The 18675-nt window shown below is 50.6% G+C and overlaps 1 protein-coding gene across 1 annotated transcript in view; it reads left to right on the forward strand.

Annotated features, from left to right (window-relative positions):
- Tram2 (translocation associated membrane protein 2) overlaps positions 1-18675 on the forward strand; it is a 53439-nt gene that overhangs the window by 16893 nt on the left and 17871 nt on the right. Inside the window, exons 4-6 of the mRNA XM_013019069.1 lie at positions 15978-16120; positions 16715-16738; positions 17468-17531. Of these exons, the coding sequence (XP_012874523.1) occupies positions 15978-16120; positions 16715-16738; positions 17468-17531 (231 nt within the window). The remainder of the gene's footprint in view (positions 1-15977; positions 16121-16714; positions 16739-17467; positions 17532-18675) is intronic.

Here is an 18675-nt window from a genome sequence, read left to right on the forward strand (position 1 = left end):
AGGTTGGCTCTGTTGCCTTTGTCTCTGAGTAAGCGCTTTGCTTCTTTGTTTCTTGTTGCCATGTTGTGTGGGGCTAATAAATTGGGTGATTCAGGAAGGATCTCACTCTGTGTTACAGGCTAGCCTTGAACTCACTATGTAGCCTATGTTGAAAAAGATTCATCATTTGCTCCTTCACTTACTATGACACATACTTTCCCTCTTCACACTGTGAAGAAGACCAGCAGGTTAAATTACATGGAGATCATCTGCTTGAAATACTTTATGCCAAAGCATGACCTAACCATCGTAGTATTTTAAAAAATAATAGCCATTTTGCACTTTATGAGTCCTTGTTAAAGGTCTTAGCTTTCTAAGTGACTTTTATAAGTAGATTTCTTGTAGTCTTTTCACTTAATTTAATTTCTACTCTTCTTTATGCCCTGATACTATGGGTTTTCATGGTCGTGGCACAGATTGAATTCTGATTTTTTTCTCAGTTAATATATCTAAATATTGTGAGATAGTTACATTCTTAAAAGAGGAGGTTTTTCCTGAATGCCTACTACTAGGCATTAAAATGGTGTCATAAATCTGAATGCAATGTCATAGAACGATGTCTAAAACATAAAGTGTATGTGTATAAGGTGTATGTGTGTGTATTTGTGTGTACATGTGTGTGTGTGTGTGTGTGTGTGTGAAGCAGATTATGGAGTGTCACATTGATGTGAATCTCTTTCGCAAAGTTTGGAATTTTTTTTTTTTAATAGAAATAACCATGGATGAGCCAGGCACCAGTGGCTCATGCCTGTAATCCTAGCTACTCAGGAGGCTGAGTGTGAGGATCGTGGTTCAAAACCAGCCCGGGCAGGAAAGTCTATGAGACTCTTCAATAAAAAACCTCAGAAAAGGGGCTGGGAAGGTGGTTCAGTGGTAGAGCGCTTGCCTTGCATGCATGAGGCCCTCGGTTTGATTGCTCAGCACCACATAAGCAGGAAAAAAAAAAGCCGGAAGTGGCGCTGTGGCTCAAGTGGTAGAGTGCTAGCCTTGAGCTGAAGAGCTGAGGGGCAGCGTCCAGGATCTGAGTTCAAGCCCCATGACTGACAAAAAAACAAACAACTCTCCCACCAAAAAAAAAAAAATTACAGATGATGAGCAGAATGAGACCAGTGAGGGCCGAAGATGTAGTTCAGTGGCCCAGGACTTGCCTAGCGTGCAGGGAGCTCCAAATTTGATCCTCAGGGAGCAGGGACAGACAGAGGGAGGGAAGGAGGGAAGGACAGAGCAGGGGAGGGGGAGGGGGGAAGCATAAATAGCCCCTGCTATTGGGTGTCAGTAGAAGGTGGAGCTCTTGGTGGTCGTGGTCAGTCAGTCCATGTGCATTTGTTAAATCTAGCTTTTGTGGAGGACAGGAGAAAAAACATTGCTTAGCTAAGGGGCTGTGGTCTAGCAGACAGCGCTGAAGATCACCAGTGATAAACAGGAGAAATGTTATGTGCTCCAGTTGACCTTTTATTTATTTTTTAATATTTATTTATCTATTCATTAATTTATTGCTGGTCCTGAGGCTTGAACTCTGGGCCTGGGTGCTGTCTCTGAGCTCTCTTTGCATTTTTCCACTTGAGCCACAACACCACTTTGGGCTTTTTCTGTGATTTAATTGGAGATTAGAGTCTTACAGACTTCTGTCTGGGTTGGCTAGGAACTGTGATCTCAGATCTTAGCCTCCAGAGTAGTTAGGATTACAGGCGTGAGCCACTGGTGCCAGGCTTTAATTGACCTTTTAATCCCCTCTACTAAGCCCCTCCTCAGTTCTTCTTTCTTAGATTCTGCTCTACAGCAGAAAGTTGCGAAGACTCTCGCAGAGTTGGTGAGGGCAGAGAGGGTTTGCATGCCAAAGCCAGCTCTTCCCTTTGTGCCCCTGACGGTTCACCCAGGCCGGCAGGCAGCCCTTCAGGTGCAGGCGTGGTGGCTGAGGCTGGGGTCCACAGGAGGTGCCAGAAGCGAGGGCAACACATGAGAGAGGGAGAGCAAGAAGCAGCATTCAGGAAGTCAGAGACAACTCCTAACAAGTCTAATGCTGCAAAAGCGTCCTGGGCCAAAGGTGGTCGAAAGCGCCAGGAGACACAGCTTTCTTTCTTTTTTTTTTTTTGCTGGTCACAAGGCCTGAACTCTGGGCCTGGGCGCTGTCCCTCAGCTCTTCAGCTCAAGGCGAGCACTCTACCACTTGAGCCACCTCACCACTTCCGGCTTTTTCTGCTTATGTGGTGCTGAGGAATCGAACCCAGGGCCTCATGCATGCAAGGCAAGCGCTCTACCACTGAGCCACCTTCCCAGCCCCCAGGTTTCTTTTTACTACAGACTTTCCAGCACTTTCAACATAATAAGAAGGAGTATTATATGTCTGTACCAACCATACTCATCACTGATCTTACAGAGTAGTTTAGAGAATAATACCAAATTATCCTTTAGGATACTCAGGGTATTTGTACTGAGTTTGTTTAGGCCAGTATCATAGTTTAGGATAGGAAAAGGGAAGGAGGCTCAGGAATGCCAGATTAGAGAGTTAGACATTGTCCCTTGAGCAGTAGGGGCCATGGCAGGGGCTGGTGTGTGTGTGCACGGGTACACATATGTGTATATGTATATGTATTGGTTTTTGTTTTTGTCGGTTGTGGGGCTTGAACTCTGGGCCTGGGCACTGTCCCTCAGCTCTTCAGCTCAAGGCGAGCGCTCTACCACTTAAGCTACAGCGCCCCTTCCGGTTTTCTGGTGGTTTATTGGAGATAGGAGTCTCACGATCTCTCCTGCCCGGGCTGGCTTTGAACCGCGATCCTCAGATCTCAGCCTCCTGAGTAGCTAGGATTACAGGCGTGAGCCACCAGCGCCCCGCATATGTGTATGTATATCTGTATTTTTCCCAGTAGTTCTAGCTAGGATGGTGTCAGGTGGCTGGGAAGGTAGGCTGAGCTCTGAGGTGGAGAATCCAGCTTCTCCCACAGGCTGGTGAAACGAGGGTCTTCTACTCTTGAGTAGCACTGGGAGCGGAAACATGGACTTGAGAAAATAGCAAAGGAAAATCCCAGCATGGGGCTACAGGGACGGTGGGGGCTGCTGGACTGCAGCCTGGATGTGTGCATGCACGGAGTGCTCTGTCTCCGGGGAGCTAACGTTGCTTTAGAAAGGTCTGCACAGGAAAGGTAGATTTGCTGGTCCCTGGACCAGTGATGACTGCCGGTGCAGTGATGGAGTGAGAGTTGCTGTGTCTTGGACTCCAGTCCTGGAGGCAAGTCGCTGTCTAGACGCCATGACAGAGTCCAGGGGAGCAAAGAGGAAGTTCTTCAAAAGACATCTGGCCGGGCGCCAGTGGCTCACGCTGTCATCCTAGCTCCTCAGGAGGCTGCGATATGAGGATCGCGGTTCAAAGCCAGGCTGAGCAGGAAAGTCTGTGAGACTCTTTTTTTTTTGGGGGGTCCGGTTGTGGGGCCTGAACTCTTGGCCTGGGCTCTGTCCCTCAGCTCTTCAGCTCACGGCTAGCGCTCTACCACTTGAGCCACAGCGCCACTTCCGGCTTTTTTCTTTTTGCTTATGTGGTGCTGAGGAATCGAACCCAGGGCCCCAGGCATGCAAGGCAAGTGCTCTACCACTGAGCCACCTTCCCAGCCCCCGTCTATGAGACTCTTATCTCCAGTGAACCACCAGAAACTGGAAGTGGCGCTGTGGCTCAAGTGGTAGAGTGCTAACCTTGAGCTGAAGAGCTGAAGGACAGCGCCCAGGCCCAGAGTTCAAGCCCCCACGACCCAGACACACATGCACACGCATGCACACGCACGCACACGCACGCACACTCACATGACATCTGGTAGGGGGAGGGGAGTAGTCAGGTTGCCTGGGGGAACAGGCCCCTCAGCATCTCTCTGGCTCTGCCTCGCGTCCTCTTCTTGGTGATGATAGATGTGTAGTGTGTGTGATATTGCTGTTGGAGGAGCAGATGACGGTCTGGGGGTGACCTTCCCATGTGTGGCCGCCCAGTGTCAGGACCTGAAGTTCCGGTCTGTTCTTGACCCCTTCGCCTCTGCAGGGCAGTGGAGGGCTGGTGGCCGGTCACACTGCCACATTGCTCATGGGGCTGTCCCCTGCATCCCTGTGCTCTGGGCCTTTGCGCAGGGAGCCAGAAGCCTCTCTCTGTAAGGCTGGAAGCAGGCCTGGCTGCCCGGCCCACTGTCCTCTCCCGTCCTCTGGGCCGGCTCCCGGCCCTGGGCCTGCTTGTCAGCGTGTAGCTTGGGTTTCCGTGTTAACGTTCCCAAATTGGGATCTCGAGGGATCAGGTGTCCTGTGCTGTCTGCTCATGCTGAGCCTCCTCAAGGCCAGCTGCAGACTTTTCAAAGGACGCTGGGTAACTGGTTTGGGAGATGCTGTGGGGGACTGAGACAGGGACAAAGAAGCCAGTTTTTAAAAGGACAAAAATAAATGAACGGCACAGCCTTGGGCCATGGCGTGGGGTGTGGTGCCCAGGCATATTGACCCTCTTCCTCTTCCCTCCATGTTTCTCCACTTGTACAGCCCCCCCCCATCCTTCCCAACCCCCGCAGACCCTCCTGTGTGAATCAGCCTCTGTCTCCCCTCCCTCATTATGCATTCCTTTAATCTGACCCATCTCCAGGTTGCCAGCTGGCAGAGACTCAGCAGATTCCAAGCCCCAGCTGGTGCCAGACTGTTTACACGCAGGCGGGAAGCTTGGCAGACAACGCGCCTCCAGCTGCTCAGCTGTAGGAAAAGGTGGAAAGCCATCCCCAGAGAAGTGGCCGCTTGTTTGCAGACTTTCCCTGCCCCTCAGCCACCCTCCCTGGTGTGCACCCTCACTCCCGTGACTGCTCTGTGCTGGAAACCTACAGAAGAAGGCCTCTCTGTGGAGGGAAGTCAGTGGCTGGACAGTCCCTTCCCCATAGCTACCCGTCATGTAGCATCTGAGCTCATGAAGGCGCAGATCATGTGTGAAATCAAGTAGGATTTAAGAGACAGCATGGAAGACCAGTTGCCAGTCGTGTGTGCATGCGTGTGTGTGTGCGTGCGTGTGTGTGTGTGCGTGCGTGCGTGCATGCGTGTGTGTTTCTGTAGCAGTAGTATGGCCAGCAGTTCACTCCACTGGCTTCCTCGCTGCACGGTGAGGTCGGAGGATCTCAGGATCTTGCATCTCATTTTTGTCATCACTAAAGTCCTTCTGGGATAAGCAGTGGGACTGCTGGCCACGCAGTGGTCCGCGCCTGAGCGCGTGGGGATCATCCAGTTCTGGGTGTCCTGCAGAAAGAAAACCCTTCCAGACACTAGCGGTCAGTACTAGTCGTTCAGACTGAGGTGCCTGTCTGTCTGCCAGCCGCTGGCTCTGCGTGAGTGCCCCAGCCGTGAGCTCGGAGGGAGTCGGTACTGTAGCGAGTCTGGAAGGGCATCGGTACCAGTTCCAGGCGTGGCGGGGACTCTACCAGCAGTGAGTGTGGGATGATAATCAGTACAGTGTTGAGTACCGAAGGGTATTAGTACCAAAGCGAGCCTGCAGTGGAGTAGTGCCAGCAGGTGGCATCTGTTCCCCCTCATTTTCTGTCCTTTGTCGGTGGGTCCTGTGACAAGGTTACCTCTGATCAGGTGTTGGTGTGAAGCCTTTTATATCAGGCATATGGCTACATCAGCAAGCTCCCCAGAAGACAGATGGTACTGAGGACTGGTTGTGGAAGGCACCTGTAACTGACTTGGGTGTGAACGTAGTTAGGGAAATGGATGGAATGCCCAGAGGGTCTAGGTCTTGAAAACATGTTTCTATGCCTGGAGGGGCTGTGGGTTGAGGGGATAGAGAAGATGGAAAGGAGAGAGAGGAGGAGCACCATGAGAGCTGGGGATGAAGGAATGAGGAGCACTCGGCCTTCTAGAGAGGTCTGTGGTCACACCCACTCCTAGATCTGGTTCCGGGCAGGGGGTCCAGTCATGGGCACCTCCTCATGCCCCAGTGCTTGATTCGAGCAAAGCCGCGCTCTGTGTGCTGGGTCTCAGGACGGGGTTCAAGGGTTAGCCAGACTGTAGCTGCTTCCTTTTCAAATCCTGTCTCGTGTATCTCAACAGGCAGGCAGACCCGACAGCAGAACTAAACTGCTTCTCCTGAAACGATGACTGCAGACTTTTGGACAGACATTTCCTGGGTATAATAAGAGGAATAGTGAAACACAACTATGTTAAGCTACCTACTGCCCTGCTTCCTGCTGCGGCCAGAACGCCCTTACCTCTTAAACTGCCTCCATCCGTCTCCTGCCAGTTCAGATCACACACAGCACCACTTAACCCCATTTCCTTCTGGTGCCCAGGGCTGGGCACAGTCACCCCGAGGGACCAGCAGGCGTTTCCAGCGCTGCACAAATGGGTTTCTGATAACCTCGTACAGTTACATTAGTCTTTGACTGTCTGTCCAACAGGAAATTGCTTCCTTGACTGCTTCACAGGGCGGAGTGGATGCACTTGTCCATTAGGCAGCTGGTTAAATTCAATTGGTAAATGATAAAATGCCGGGTGGTGTTCAGAGCTTTGTGGCCAGAAAAAAAGCCTTTGAAATGCGGTTGCAGTCTTTGCCTCTCTTACCTTGAGGGAAGCAGTCATTTTTTTTTGTTTGTTTTTTTTTTTAAATCTCCAGGTCCCAAGGGAAAATGTTCCCTCAGAAGACAAAGTCCTCTCCTTTTGGCCCCTGTAGCTTTTTGAAGGAGAGTGAGGGAATGAGTGAATAGAAGATGAAAGGGATCTGAGGGCTGCATTCCCTTTTTCTTCCTTTTCTACTAGCTTGTTTGAGACTGAGGGCCACTGAGAGCTACAACTGAGCCCCACGGGGGGGGGGGGGAGGAGCAAGTAGCCCCGACCCAAAGTCCTGTAGGCCTTCTTAGCCCGTCAGTCCTGTGATGATGCTGTTCACAGCCTTGCCCTCCTCTGCTTGCTTGTGCTTAGTACATCACTTCCTTGGCTCAGCTCACTGCCTCCCAGAAGCCTTCCAGGGGCCACCCATGAGTCCCCTCCCCACCAGAGAGCACTAGTGGACATTTGTTGAGTCCCTGCTGGGCGAGGACAGTGTGGTCACAGAGCTGAGTAGATACATAACCTCGCGCCGGGGCAGGCACCTGCACTTGCCCAGCGCCTGGTCTGGCCCTGACCTGTGACGGCTTTCTAACTTCCAAACCATCAGTTTCTACATGAAAGTTCACGTCCTTCATTAGGTTTGGGTACCTTGTTAGGTAGCTAGGTGGTTCCATTCTGGGGTTCAGTCCACTTCTGGGGCTTATTAGCTGAGCCCTATTGAGCAAGTTTCTTGAGGTCTCTGAGACTCCCTTTTCTGTACAGTAGGATTAAATGAGATCATTTTTGTAAGAGAGTAGAGCAGGACCCAGCCAGTGGCAGGAGCTCGGGAAAGAGGTGGTAATATAGTTCTGGAGACCCTTGGCGTCTGGGTATGTGGTTCCAAGGAGCTAACCATGGAGGAGAGACCTTACATGTTCATAGTAGACGGACTTCAGTTCTGTACTGCACATGCTCAGGATAGATGGACTTCAGTTCTGCACTGCACATGCTCAGGATAGATGGACTTCAGTTCTGTACTGCACATGCTCAGGATAGGTTCACATGTTCAGGATAGATGGACTTCAGTTCTGTACTGCACATGCTCAGGATAGATGGATTTCAGTTCTGTACTGCACATGCTCAGGGTAGATGGACTTCAGTTCTGCACTGCACATGCTCAGGATAGGTGGACTTTAGTTCTGCACTACACATGCTCAGGATAGATGGACTTCAGTTCTGTATGGCAGATGTTGGATTCATTTTTCTCCAGAGGCTGCCCAAATTCTGTTAAAATACATGTCGCTCTTCAACAGATCTATTGTTTTCACTTTCTCATTTGATTTAATCACACTTGCTTTTACCTTCCTTCATGGGTGCTGTTTGCATTGGGCGAAGCAGTTTCCAAACTTAAGAGCAGAAAAACACAGGGCATAGCTAGCCCATCATGGGTGAACAGAGCTCAGGACCGCCTGGAACAGAGAGATTATCTGCATCAACCAAGCTGTGTGGGGTGTGCAAGAGCTTACAGTGTCTGTTTTTTAAGTTTATTTTGGTTTTTATTTATTTGTCTATGACACTTGGTCAAAATCGTATGTAACAAGTCAGCTTTATAGAGTTGGCGGTTACAGAAGGGAATCTAGATGTGGTGTCCTGGGTGGTCCTCGTGTCCCTGGGCCACACACATTATGTGGAATGATTATTCCTTGCATGACTGTGAGCATTATTTGAGGTCATTATGTAATGAGCCTTTGCCTTGCCCAGCTTGCAGTAAATATTCAAAAAGGCATGGTTGGTTAGGTCATCTGTACAAGCAAGGGCGGAGTCAGACTCTCTTGACTGGTGGCTCTGGGTGAGGGAAGGCTGTGGACTTTCAGTGTTAGCATTGTGCCTTGCCCACAGAAAGTGCTCAGCAAGTATTTGGGATTGAAGGATTGATTCAGTATTTTCTTTATTCCATTTTTCTAGAGACTAGATACATTTATTGTACTACGTAAAGATATATTTCGCTGGGCACTGGTGGCCATATCTGTAATTTTAGCTGCTCAGGAGGCTAAGGTCCAGACGATCAGGGTTTGAAGCCAGCCTTGGGCAGAAGAGGGAGAGATTCTATCTCCAAAATAACTAGAAAAACAAAAACAAAACCCAAGTACCAGTGGCGCATATCTGTAACCCCTGCTACTCAGGGAGCTAAGAAAACTGAGGATTGTGGTTTGAGGCCAGCCTAGGCAGAAAATCTGTGCGACTCTTATCTCCAATCAACTACTCAGAAGTAGCTGGAAGTGGCGCCGTGGCTTAAGTAGTAGAACACTATCCTTGAATACAAAGAAGCTCAGGGGTAGGGCTGAGGCCCTGAGTTCAAGCCCCAGGACTGGCAAAAAAAAAAAAGCAAGGCTGGAGCATGGTTCAAGTGAGAGTCAGAGCAAGCCGGCTGAGCAAGCCTGAAGTCCTTGTTCAAATTCCATTGTCTGAAACAATAAAATAAAGAACTGTTTTTGTAAGTAAGAATGACTTACCATCCTGCTTTGTGCCTACAGGTAGGCACGCACACATACACACACGCACGCACGCACGCACGCACGCACACCCCTACACCTACCCCTGCCCCTAAAGTTCTCCTTGGTACATCTGTTTAGAGAACCAGCGTGGTGGTTGTGAGATCCAGGAGGGAGCCGGGACTCACCCAGGGGCTGAGGTGGCAGCCATGGCCGCTTCAGAGCAGGACCTTGGCTCGTGGCCAGGCGCTTATCTGTGTGTCTGTGGGTTCTGATTCCAAAGGAATCAGTTGGCCAAGAGGCAGTAAAAGCTGGTAGGCTGACGGGAAGCTGGAGGCTTCTGTGGCCCTCAGGACCTCGTGTCTCTCCTTTTGAGAACCACAGAACAGTCATGCTTTATAAATCTGTCTCACTTAAAACTTGCACTTTGACCTCCGAGCCCAGCTCAGTTCCAACACAGTGGAGCTGTGCCTGTCCCAGACACCTGGAGGGCTGTGTCTTCCTGCGAGCCCCACCTCGGTCCTGCCGGCCTGCGGGTTGGTGATGGCGGCCGTGCGCATTCAGCGATCATTTCCCTCTTTTGAGTGTGCCTAGCTCCTCCGTCAAAATGCAGGAGTCCCACAGGCTGATGACCGGACTAGGCCAGTGGAGAGGTTTTGAAAATGGTCACTGCAGATCACTGTCTGCTGACCCGCATCTCTCCAAAGTGCAAAGAGGCACATGAAGACAGGTGGACCGGGGCCCTGCCTGGCTCAGCCCTGCTGGGTCCTGGTGCCCATGAGTTACCCCTTCATTTCCTGCAGCCTGAGGAAATTCCAGAGTTCCCCGAGGAACCCACCTTATGCTTGCTCTCCATGGCTGTCTGATTGGCGGCCGTCTGCCCGTCCGTAACATTAGAGCAACCTCTGTCCTGATGCGTCCTGCTGTGGGGCTGCAGTGGCTTCAAGAACTAGGGTTGTTCCTATCTGTGACCTATCAGAGAGGTTGTTACTATCTGTGTCATACTGGAGAGGTTGTTCATTTCTGCAGTCAAGTTCTAAATGTTAGCTCAACTCTTAAAAGAAGTCACCTAAACCTAAAATTCTAAACTCTAAAGCCCCTTTTTCTGTTTCAATTTAAATTTATTTCAATTTTAGAGGCTATGGTATCTTACTAGATGGCTTTGGACTAAAAGCGAAGTATTTTGTCATGTGTTTTATTAATATCCACACATAACTAGTGATCTGAACTCGCCCAGGTGATATGGGAGAAATATGCTTAAAAACCACTGATAATCTTAAAAGTTACTTAGAGTTGGGCATTATGGCTCTTTCCTATAATCCTACTTGAGAGAGAAAGCGGGGAGGGAGAGAGGGAGCGGAGGGAGAGAGGGAGCGGAGGAAGAGGAGGAGAATGGGGAGGAGATGGGAGGGAAGAGAAAGAAAGGAAAAGACATAAAAGTCGTATTCCCCTGAAAATTGGGCGTAACCTCCAGTGTTTTTCTGTCTGATTGAAAATTTCCTGTGCATTGCTTCAGCAGAAAGACGCAAATCAGTTTTGGGAAGGGCTTCCTGGAAACAAGACGTGGCTGGGGGCAAGGGGCAGTATCCCAGCCGTGGCTTCAGTCAAGAGAAAACGGGGGTACCCACTTCTGTTGTGAGATCTGGGCCATTCTGTGTTTCTGTGGGACATGGTGTCCACGGGACAGAAGTGGTCCTGAAAAGCATGTGTGTGACAGGCCCTCGAACCCCGTCCCAGTCCGGAATGGGCATTTGGGAAGCCTCGCTGTACCCAGTGCACGTGGTCCCAGGGGCCTGGCTTTCCTGCCCAACGGACGGGGGGTGAAGCACAGCCCTTGCCTCCGAACGTGGAGAAGCAGCGATTCCTTACACTTGTGGAAAGACCTTGGCAAGTCTGTCAGAACAGGGATGGCTTCTGGGAGGTGAAGATGAAGTGCAATCAGGAAGCGATGGCCACTGCCCCACACCCCATTCTTTCCATGTTATCTGTAGAACAGGGGACATCATTAGCACGAACTTCAGAGGCTGCCAGAGGTGATTACCTGTGGTGAATTACTGAGCAAGCACTTGATTATCTTAGCTGGCCTTGTCGGTGGGTGAGGAACTGGTCCGGAGGTGAATACCTTGCTCGGCTCTCCCAGCTGTCCACAGCACGTGGCTGCCCTGTCCAGTTTACTCAGCTGCAGCAGCAGTTTCACTCGCATTCTTAATGAAGTTCTGTGTAAGAGTGTGAGTGTGTGTGTGTGTGTGAGAGAGAGAGAGAGAGAGGGGACCCTTTTGAGTCATACAGTGTTCCCATGTTCTCTCTTTGCATTAGCACGTGATCATTTCTAACCTTTCACCCACTGGGCTTGGCATTTAAAATGCCGAAAACTCAATAATGTTTCCTATAAACAGCCTTACAGGGATGAAAACTAATTGGAATGACATTTTTAATACGTTCCTGGTTCTCAGGCCTCTCTGCTATACCCCCTTAACCGACACTCGCAGAGAGGACCTGAGTAGTTGTTTGGTCCCTGGCCTGAGGTCAGGAAAGGATTATGGAATGAACATGGGGTGCCCAAAAGGTTTTGAAACAAAGCACACAGTGGATTTTACCATGGATGAGAAGGATCCCTCTTTGGCTACTGGGTTTTCCTTGCACCCCCTCCCCCCATTTCCTTGTCTCTGTAGGAAATTAAGTTGATTGCTGGCTTTTTTGCCTGGGAGTTGTGAGGTCTTGTCCCTTTCGGTGCCTCAAGTTTAACTTCTTCATCTAGGAAACAGGGAAAGTGAGCAAACATTTAAAAAAAAGATGCGTGGTTAGAGTTGGTATTGGGTGGAAAAATACTGGAATGTAGTATTTTTGCCTTAATTCAGGATCCTAGATCCTGGAGTTGTACTCAGAAAACATGTGTTAAGCATTCATACTTGGTTATGAAATTCTACAGCTGTCTGTAGTGAGTTCATCAAATGGGTACTTACGAGACATCTACCATTTGCCCAACACGAGAAAACAGTTACACAAAGTACGGGTGCGGGCAGGTGACAGGCCCCAGATCAGATGACTGAACACAACTCTGGCTCTCCTGCGTGATTGCTCTGTCCATGTCACATGACAAGCATTTGTTACTGAGCCAGCTCTGTCCTTCACATCTCTGAGGCTGTGCATTGATGATCAAGGCAGAAGTGTCCCCACTTCCCTGGAGCCTCGCTTCCACAAAGGAAGAGGTAGTCTACACATGAAGATAAGTTCCTTTCCTGGAGCTGCATACTTAAAAGGAGAGAGTTTAATAAAGTTTTGTTTTGTTTTTAAGTCCTGGCTGGCATGGAACACACATTCAGATTTGCCCTAATACAGTCAGTCCTCTCCCTCTATGGATTTGTTTTGGGGGACTTTGCTTACTTGCTAAAATTTGTTTGCACCCCAGATCAATACTTGGCTTCTGGTGTCATTCAAGCTGTGCACAGAGCGACGAAGACCTCTGGTCAGCCCTCACGCATGCTCGGGCGGCGCAAGGCTGCGTGCTGCCTTTGTGTCTCCTACCAAAAACAAACCTTCTTTCTGCAGTCCATTCTAGAGCCACAATGGTTGCAGTTTCATTGGGATTTCACTGTGTTAAGGGACCCCCCCCCCCGAAGTACTCAAGTGCTAGCTAGGGCTCCTGAGAACAAGAAAGCCAGTGGTGAGACTCCGGGAGGAAGTACCTGGGTGAGGCTTGCGCTCCAGTGTTGTTGGCTGTGAGTCCAGTGTGAGGACTCAGCGTCATGCAAGGTATCTCATGGAAGGACACACAAAACAAGGGCGTTCTTGATGTGTTGGTGAAACGTGAGGAGTGGCCCTGCGTGTCTCCTTGGTGCAGCGTTCCAGCGTTCTCTCCCCTGAGTAACGAGAATTGACTGTGTATGCAGGACTGCAGTAATGCGTCTCTGTGGAGCCCACGCACCCTGTGCCTGTCTTCCTGGGGAAAGCGCGTTGTGTGGTTCCCAGATGCAGCTGCACGTGGCGGTGCGCCGAGAGCGGCACAAGATGCCGCTCGCCCGAGGCTGTGGCTTCCTTGGCTGGAGCGTGGCTTGGGCATAGAGATGCTAAAAAACGTTTTATTGTTGTTATGAAGTTGATGCACAGAGGGCAGTCAGGTAAAGAGTGCGGTTCTTTGGGGACAATGTCACCCCTTCCCTCACTGTCTCCCAGTTTTTCCCTCCCATCACCACCTGCCAGTTGCATAGTTCATTTTCAACATAGTGTCCGGTGAGTGCCATTGCTGTATTTGTTCGCCCCCTGCCCTCCATTTGTGTGCTTCGAAGATTCTCCAGGGATTCTAGTTGCAGCCAGCTTGACCACTGGTTCTTTGTGCATTAATTTACAGTGTTTCTTGGCAATGGTTCCTAGCCAGCTCTCTGCCGGCACACACAGCTGATGACCCCTGCACTCCAGGGCCAGACAGAAACCACAGCACAGACCCCATCTCCCCTGCAGGTTTGAGGCATGGATGAGCATCGTTTCGACCTTACTGAGGAAGCCCCGCACCTAGGGTAGGGTAGCCAGTGCATAGGAAGAGGAACTCTTCTTCTTGTCATCAAAACTGACCCCATAACGTCCTGCCTGTGTGCACATGCACGTGGGGAAAGGCATTTCCCACAGGAACCCCAGAGCTCCTTGGAAGAGGAGAGTAGCTGTCAGATAGCCAAACCCTGCAGAGCCACCTCTGCCCCCCGGAAGACAGGCGTAAAACCAGGCCTGGTGCCACATGCCTGGAATCCTAGTGTGAGAAGGCTCAGGTGGGGATTCCGACTCTGAGGTCAGCTTGGGCCACATAGAGAGCCCCGTCTCAAAAAAAAGACACGTGGATTTCCTGAATGACACCAAGGAGGGGAGACATAGTGGGGTACAGTAGATGCTTTCTGTCCGCCTCTGCTTGATACCGCACATCTCTCTCCTTCCTGCTCCCCATTTCTTTTAGCTCTCCTGGTCTTTCCTCCGGGAGTTCAGTGTGTGAAGACAAAGCTGAACAAGTGTTAAGAATGGGTCAGGGTTAGTCGCTGGAGAGAATCGGAGGGCAGCCATTGCGCTTCTGTGGCCTGCAGGGACTCTGGCTGAGCTAAATTCAGCGGAGCTGGGCAGGGCTGGAGCGCCAGTGCTGGCACCCAGGGCCTGCCCACTAGGGACTGGGACAGCTGAGCGGAGCAGACCTGGCCTTTGGTTTTTCATCTGACTCAGTGAGTGGTTACCGAGCACCTACAGGAGGGCATAGGAGGGTGAACGGATGGCCCTGCCTTCGAGGACTGGGAGCTGATGAGCAGTGAGCCGCTGTGTGGCAGAGGACGGGTGGCCTACGTCCAGTGAGGGAGGGGTCCCTGCTGGACTGGCATGTAAAGGAAGGGGATTCTGATAGACACATTCCAGGTTGGGCTGTAGGAGGGGGCTCCAAAAAGAGAGGGGAAGGAAGGGAATGGAGGCTTTTGGTGCAAACCATGCACATCTATTCTCAAGAACAGGGGAAAGTACAGTACGAGAAGCTGGGCTGGAGGAGAGGTTGAGAATGCTGGACAAGGTCTTAAGAGATCAAGTTAGGAGGACTTGGGGTGGGAAGGGGGAAAGACCTGTGTGTTTCCTCCATCTCCTCCCGCCTGATGTCATTTGGGGTTTTCCCCTTGAGCTTGATTGGACATGTTCCAAGCATTAGCACAAATACGTGGAAGCTTCCTCATGACCCCCGCTTGCAGGAGTGTCAGGTCTTGCTGACTGGAGAGGCTCTTTCTCTTGGCAGGGGAGGCTGAGGGAAGTCACTCCCCGGGCTCTGTCCAGAGGGGGAGGGGCGCTCGTGCAGCATCCGCTTCCCCAGGCTGCTTTGCCCCTCCTCCCCACATGCCTCCTTTTGACCTCCACGTTTGGAGGACAAGGAAGCTCTCATTGGTGGGGTGTCTCAGAGGCCCCCTGGGGGAGTACTTCCTCCTTATCCAGCCTTCATGCTCTGCCCAGGGCAGTGTGGGCATGGCTTAGGCCCCCCCTGCCCCCCCCCACATCTGGGATTCTGTAAACAGCTCTGACGTGGGATCAGTGCCAGCTGCGGTGCTGCAGATAGATACCCCCGATTTTATACTCACGCTGTGAATCACTTGCGCACGGCTGTGTGGCTAGCAGAACTAGTATTTGAAAACCTAAGCAGTTGATGATTCTGAGTCTAAACTTCAAATCTCCATTTTTTTTTCCATCCCTCTCTTCTGGGCTGCTGTGTCACTAGTGATTTGTCTGTTGATCACCAGGTAACAGCCCCAAGTTTTCCTTTTCACAATGAGACTAAAAAAGGCAGCTTTCAAAATAAACAGTCCTGCGAGGTGCAGTTCTCCCTCCCCACAAAGGACAGATATGAAATTTGCAGCTGGAGTTCTCTGTTTCGGAAGCTCCAGGTGTACACTGGGGCTGCGTCCACACTGCAGGCACCTGAAGTACTGGGGGGACCTCAGCCTGGATCCTCACCCCTTGAAGACTGTGACCCCATTTTCCTCAGTGCTGGGTGCTAGAACCAAATCGCCACTTGAATGAGTGAATGAATGAATGCATGATGGGTAGATCCATTCCATTCCCTTTGCTTGCTTGTCAGTTTGCCAAGCCTAGATTATTTGCAGGGCATACAAATCTAGATACCATCTGGGGCCTAAAGTTGTATTTTGTTTTGTTGTCTTTGTTTTTTGTACTCGGAGTGGGGCTGAAGCAGACTCTGTTGTTGTTTTGTTTCTTTGTTTATCTGATGTGGCAAAAAAAGTAAACTAGAACTTTCCCCTTTGTTTTCCAGGTCACAGCCAAGACTGCCTTCCTATTTATTTTACCTCAGTATAATGTTAGTGTGCCTGCAGCAGGTAAGAAAGGCCGAGCTGCCTCCCCGTCCTGCGAGCCCTGAAGGACCGGCAAACTCTCCTTGGCAACCTTTGGGTGTTTAAGCTCAGTGTCCAGTGGCCTCCCTGGTTGGGGCAGCTGTGCTGTTCACTAAAGACCACCAGGGTGTCGAGCTAGTAGGGCCTCCGGCTGGAGTTTTCCAGGGTGGGACTGGTGGATTCTGCTCTCGGAGACGCCTCCCGGCCTGGGTAAGGCTGCGATAGAGTCCATGCCTGGTGGGAGAAGGGTTCCGTTACTTTAGAAAGGAAAGATAAAGTATTGTTAAACAGTCTCTGTGTTGTTTAAATCTTGCCATTTGGGGATGCTGGCAATATGACAAGCAAATAATGGAGAGAGACAACGAATTAGAGGAGCTGCTTAGTTTGTACTCAGCTCCTTAATCATCAACCCAGTGTGGTAATATTTGATTTGTAGGAACTGGAGGAAAGTAAACTTCTCATGGGGAAAAGAAAACACTTTACAAAAACCGTCTGTTAAAGCTCTCCCCCACAATCTCTTTAGGGCCAGGAGGGCTTAGAAGTGTATCGTTGTTGTTGTATAACCAGGATAAATAAATTCTGACTTCTGAGCTTTCTTCTTTATAGAGTATATAACTTACTTAATTCAGTGTTTAAAATTGAATTTTGGTCGAGTAGCGACTGTCTCCACACAAAGCGTTCTGTGGCCTGCTCCGCTGAGGTTTTCAGGTCGAGGGAAGATAGTGGCCAGGCTTGCGTGTGAGGGCTGTGTTTGCTGTAAATCCCTTTGACCCTGCTCTCTGCCCTCTGCCCTCTGCCCCGCAGTGCCCGCACTTGGGCTGCTGCGGCGTAAGTACCTCCGGCTGAGTGGCTTACATGACAGAAAAGTAATGTCTGGCCATTTGGAGGCTGGCAGTGCTACAGGCTGTGCTGCTTGTGAAAGGCTTCCGGCCTCGCGCTGGCTTTGGTGGCAGCACACACATCAGCCTTCCATGGCGCGCTCTGCGTGAGGGTTCAGTCTGGGTCCACCTTCCCCAGCTCTCCTGTGGTCTTTCTCATCTTCACTAACTACGTCTGTGAATACCATTTCTGAATGGTCGCCTCTTAGGGTATTGGGAGTTACGACTTCAACCTCGGCACCTCCAGCTGTAAATGAACCATCTTGCTGCATTGCAGTCTGCAAAACGAAGCTCCAAGCAGAGGCTTGAACCTGGCAGTGGTGCTCATGCAGTGCTGTCTTTGCTGGCTTTAAGGTCAGCAGTGATAGGATAAAGCACAAGGTGCCTCTTTTCACCAAACCTTGTTTCTACTTGCTCTCCAATGGGATTGCCAGAATTGCTTTTGTTGTTGTTGTTGTCTTTTGTAGCATAAGTATATCTCAAGATATGCACAGGACATAATTCTAACAAATTACTCATTGTTTATCTGAAATTCAAATGTTAACCTATTGGGCTTTATCTGGTAACCATCCACCCTGCCAGCTCTGGCAAAGACTGAAATGTCTGTTTTCTGATCTTACCATTAGACCCGTGGAGTCTTCTTTCTGATTCAAATGGTGCTATGATCAGAAATACATAGGGACCACAGAGGCACTGTATAGAGACCCAGAGGCACACTCAGGCCTTATTCTGGTGTGGAACAGGTGAGCCCCAGGGACCAAGCACGTATGCACAGGGTTGTTTGGGTTGGACTTCTAATACGCTGAATTATCTCAGGCAAACCACGAGCACCCTGGGCCCTTCCCTCCTCTACACAATGGGCAGTGGTGGTCTCCACCTCCACGGTTTCTAAGGACAGTTGCCTGGAGGAGTTCTCTGAACGGCCCGTGACTCAGACCAGGACCATTGGCAGGACTAGACCTTATGAGAAATATGCCGGGGGCCCGTCCCCAGCGCACCGAAACCTCCACCTCAGAGAACACCTGTCAGTTCCCGGGGCCAAAAGGCCCATTTGGGGTTTCAAATAATCCTGTTTCTAAGAAGCTCAGAAGTAAGCTCAGGAAACCTACTATCCTCAGTAACTCATTTGTATGTTTCTATCCAGTTCCAGTTTTGTTTTGTTTTTCTAGAGTTATTTGGTGGGGACGTAGGGAGTATCGGTGGGTAAATTCAGTATCCAGCTGGGGCCACAGCACCCTGAGAATCTGGGGCACGTTTATAACCAGCCTGGGGAGGAGTGGAGACTGATGGCTCCGTGCTGTAGCTGCACCCCAGAACTTTAAACAGGCTGAGGCGGGCAGAGCTCTCTCCAGAGGAAGGTTTTGTTCTGCAGGGGTCTGAGCGGACAGAGTTCGGCTCCCGGCTGCGCTGATCTCAGACGCTTTATCACTGCATCTGCTCTGTGGTGTTTTTTCAGTCAGAGGTAGAAAGCTGGAGAACGTCCTTCACCGTAGCTTGGCTGTTGTTCTCCTGGCCTCTTCTAGGATAAGATGCCCTGGCAGTAAAGCCAGCCTCATTCATCTGAGGCCTTTGTCTGGGCCTCCTCTGCAGGCAGGAATGACTGCTGTCTCCTGCTTACGCCATCCTGAAAGATTGTTGTCACGCAACAACTGAGCCCCTCTTTGTAAGATGAGGGACCACCGTGGCTCTGGAGAACGAAGCAACCGTGATTGTAGATGAAAGCTACCCCACCTGGACCTGTGTCTGTTTTAGCTGGAAGCGAGTTAAGATGGGGCCAGTCCTGGCCCTTCCCCTCTCTGCCGCTCTGGGAAGCGGGGTGTTCCACAGCGCCTGGGCTGTGTGATTTGAAGGGAGCGGAGTAGCCTGATGAAGAGTCCTGGGCCTGGC

Source organism: Dipodomys ordii, unplaced genomic scaffold (genome assembly GCF_000151885.1).
Source record: "Dipodomys ordii isolate 6190 unplaced genomic scaffold, Dord_2.0 Scaffold44, whole genome shotgun sequence".
Taxonomy (NCBI): Eukaryota; Metazoa; Chordata; class Mammalia; order Rodentia; family Heteromyidae; genus Dipodomys; species Dipodomys ordii.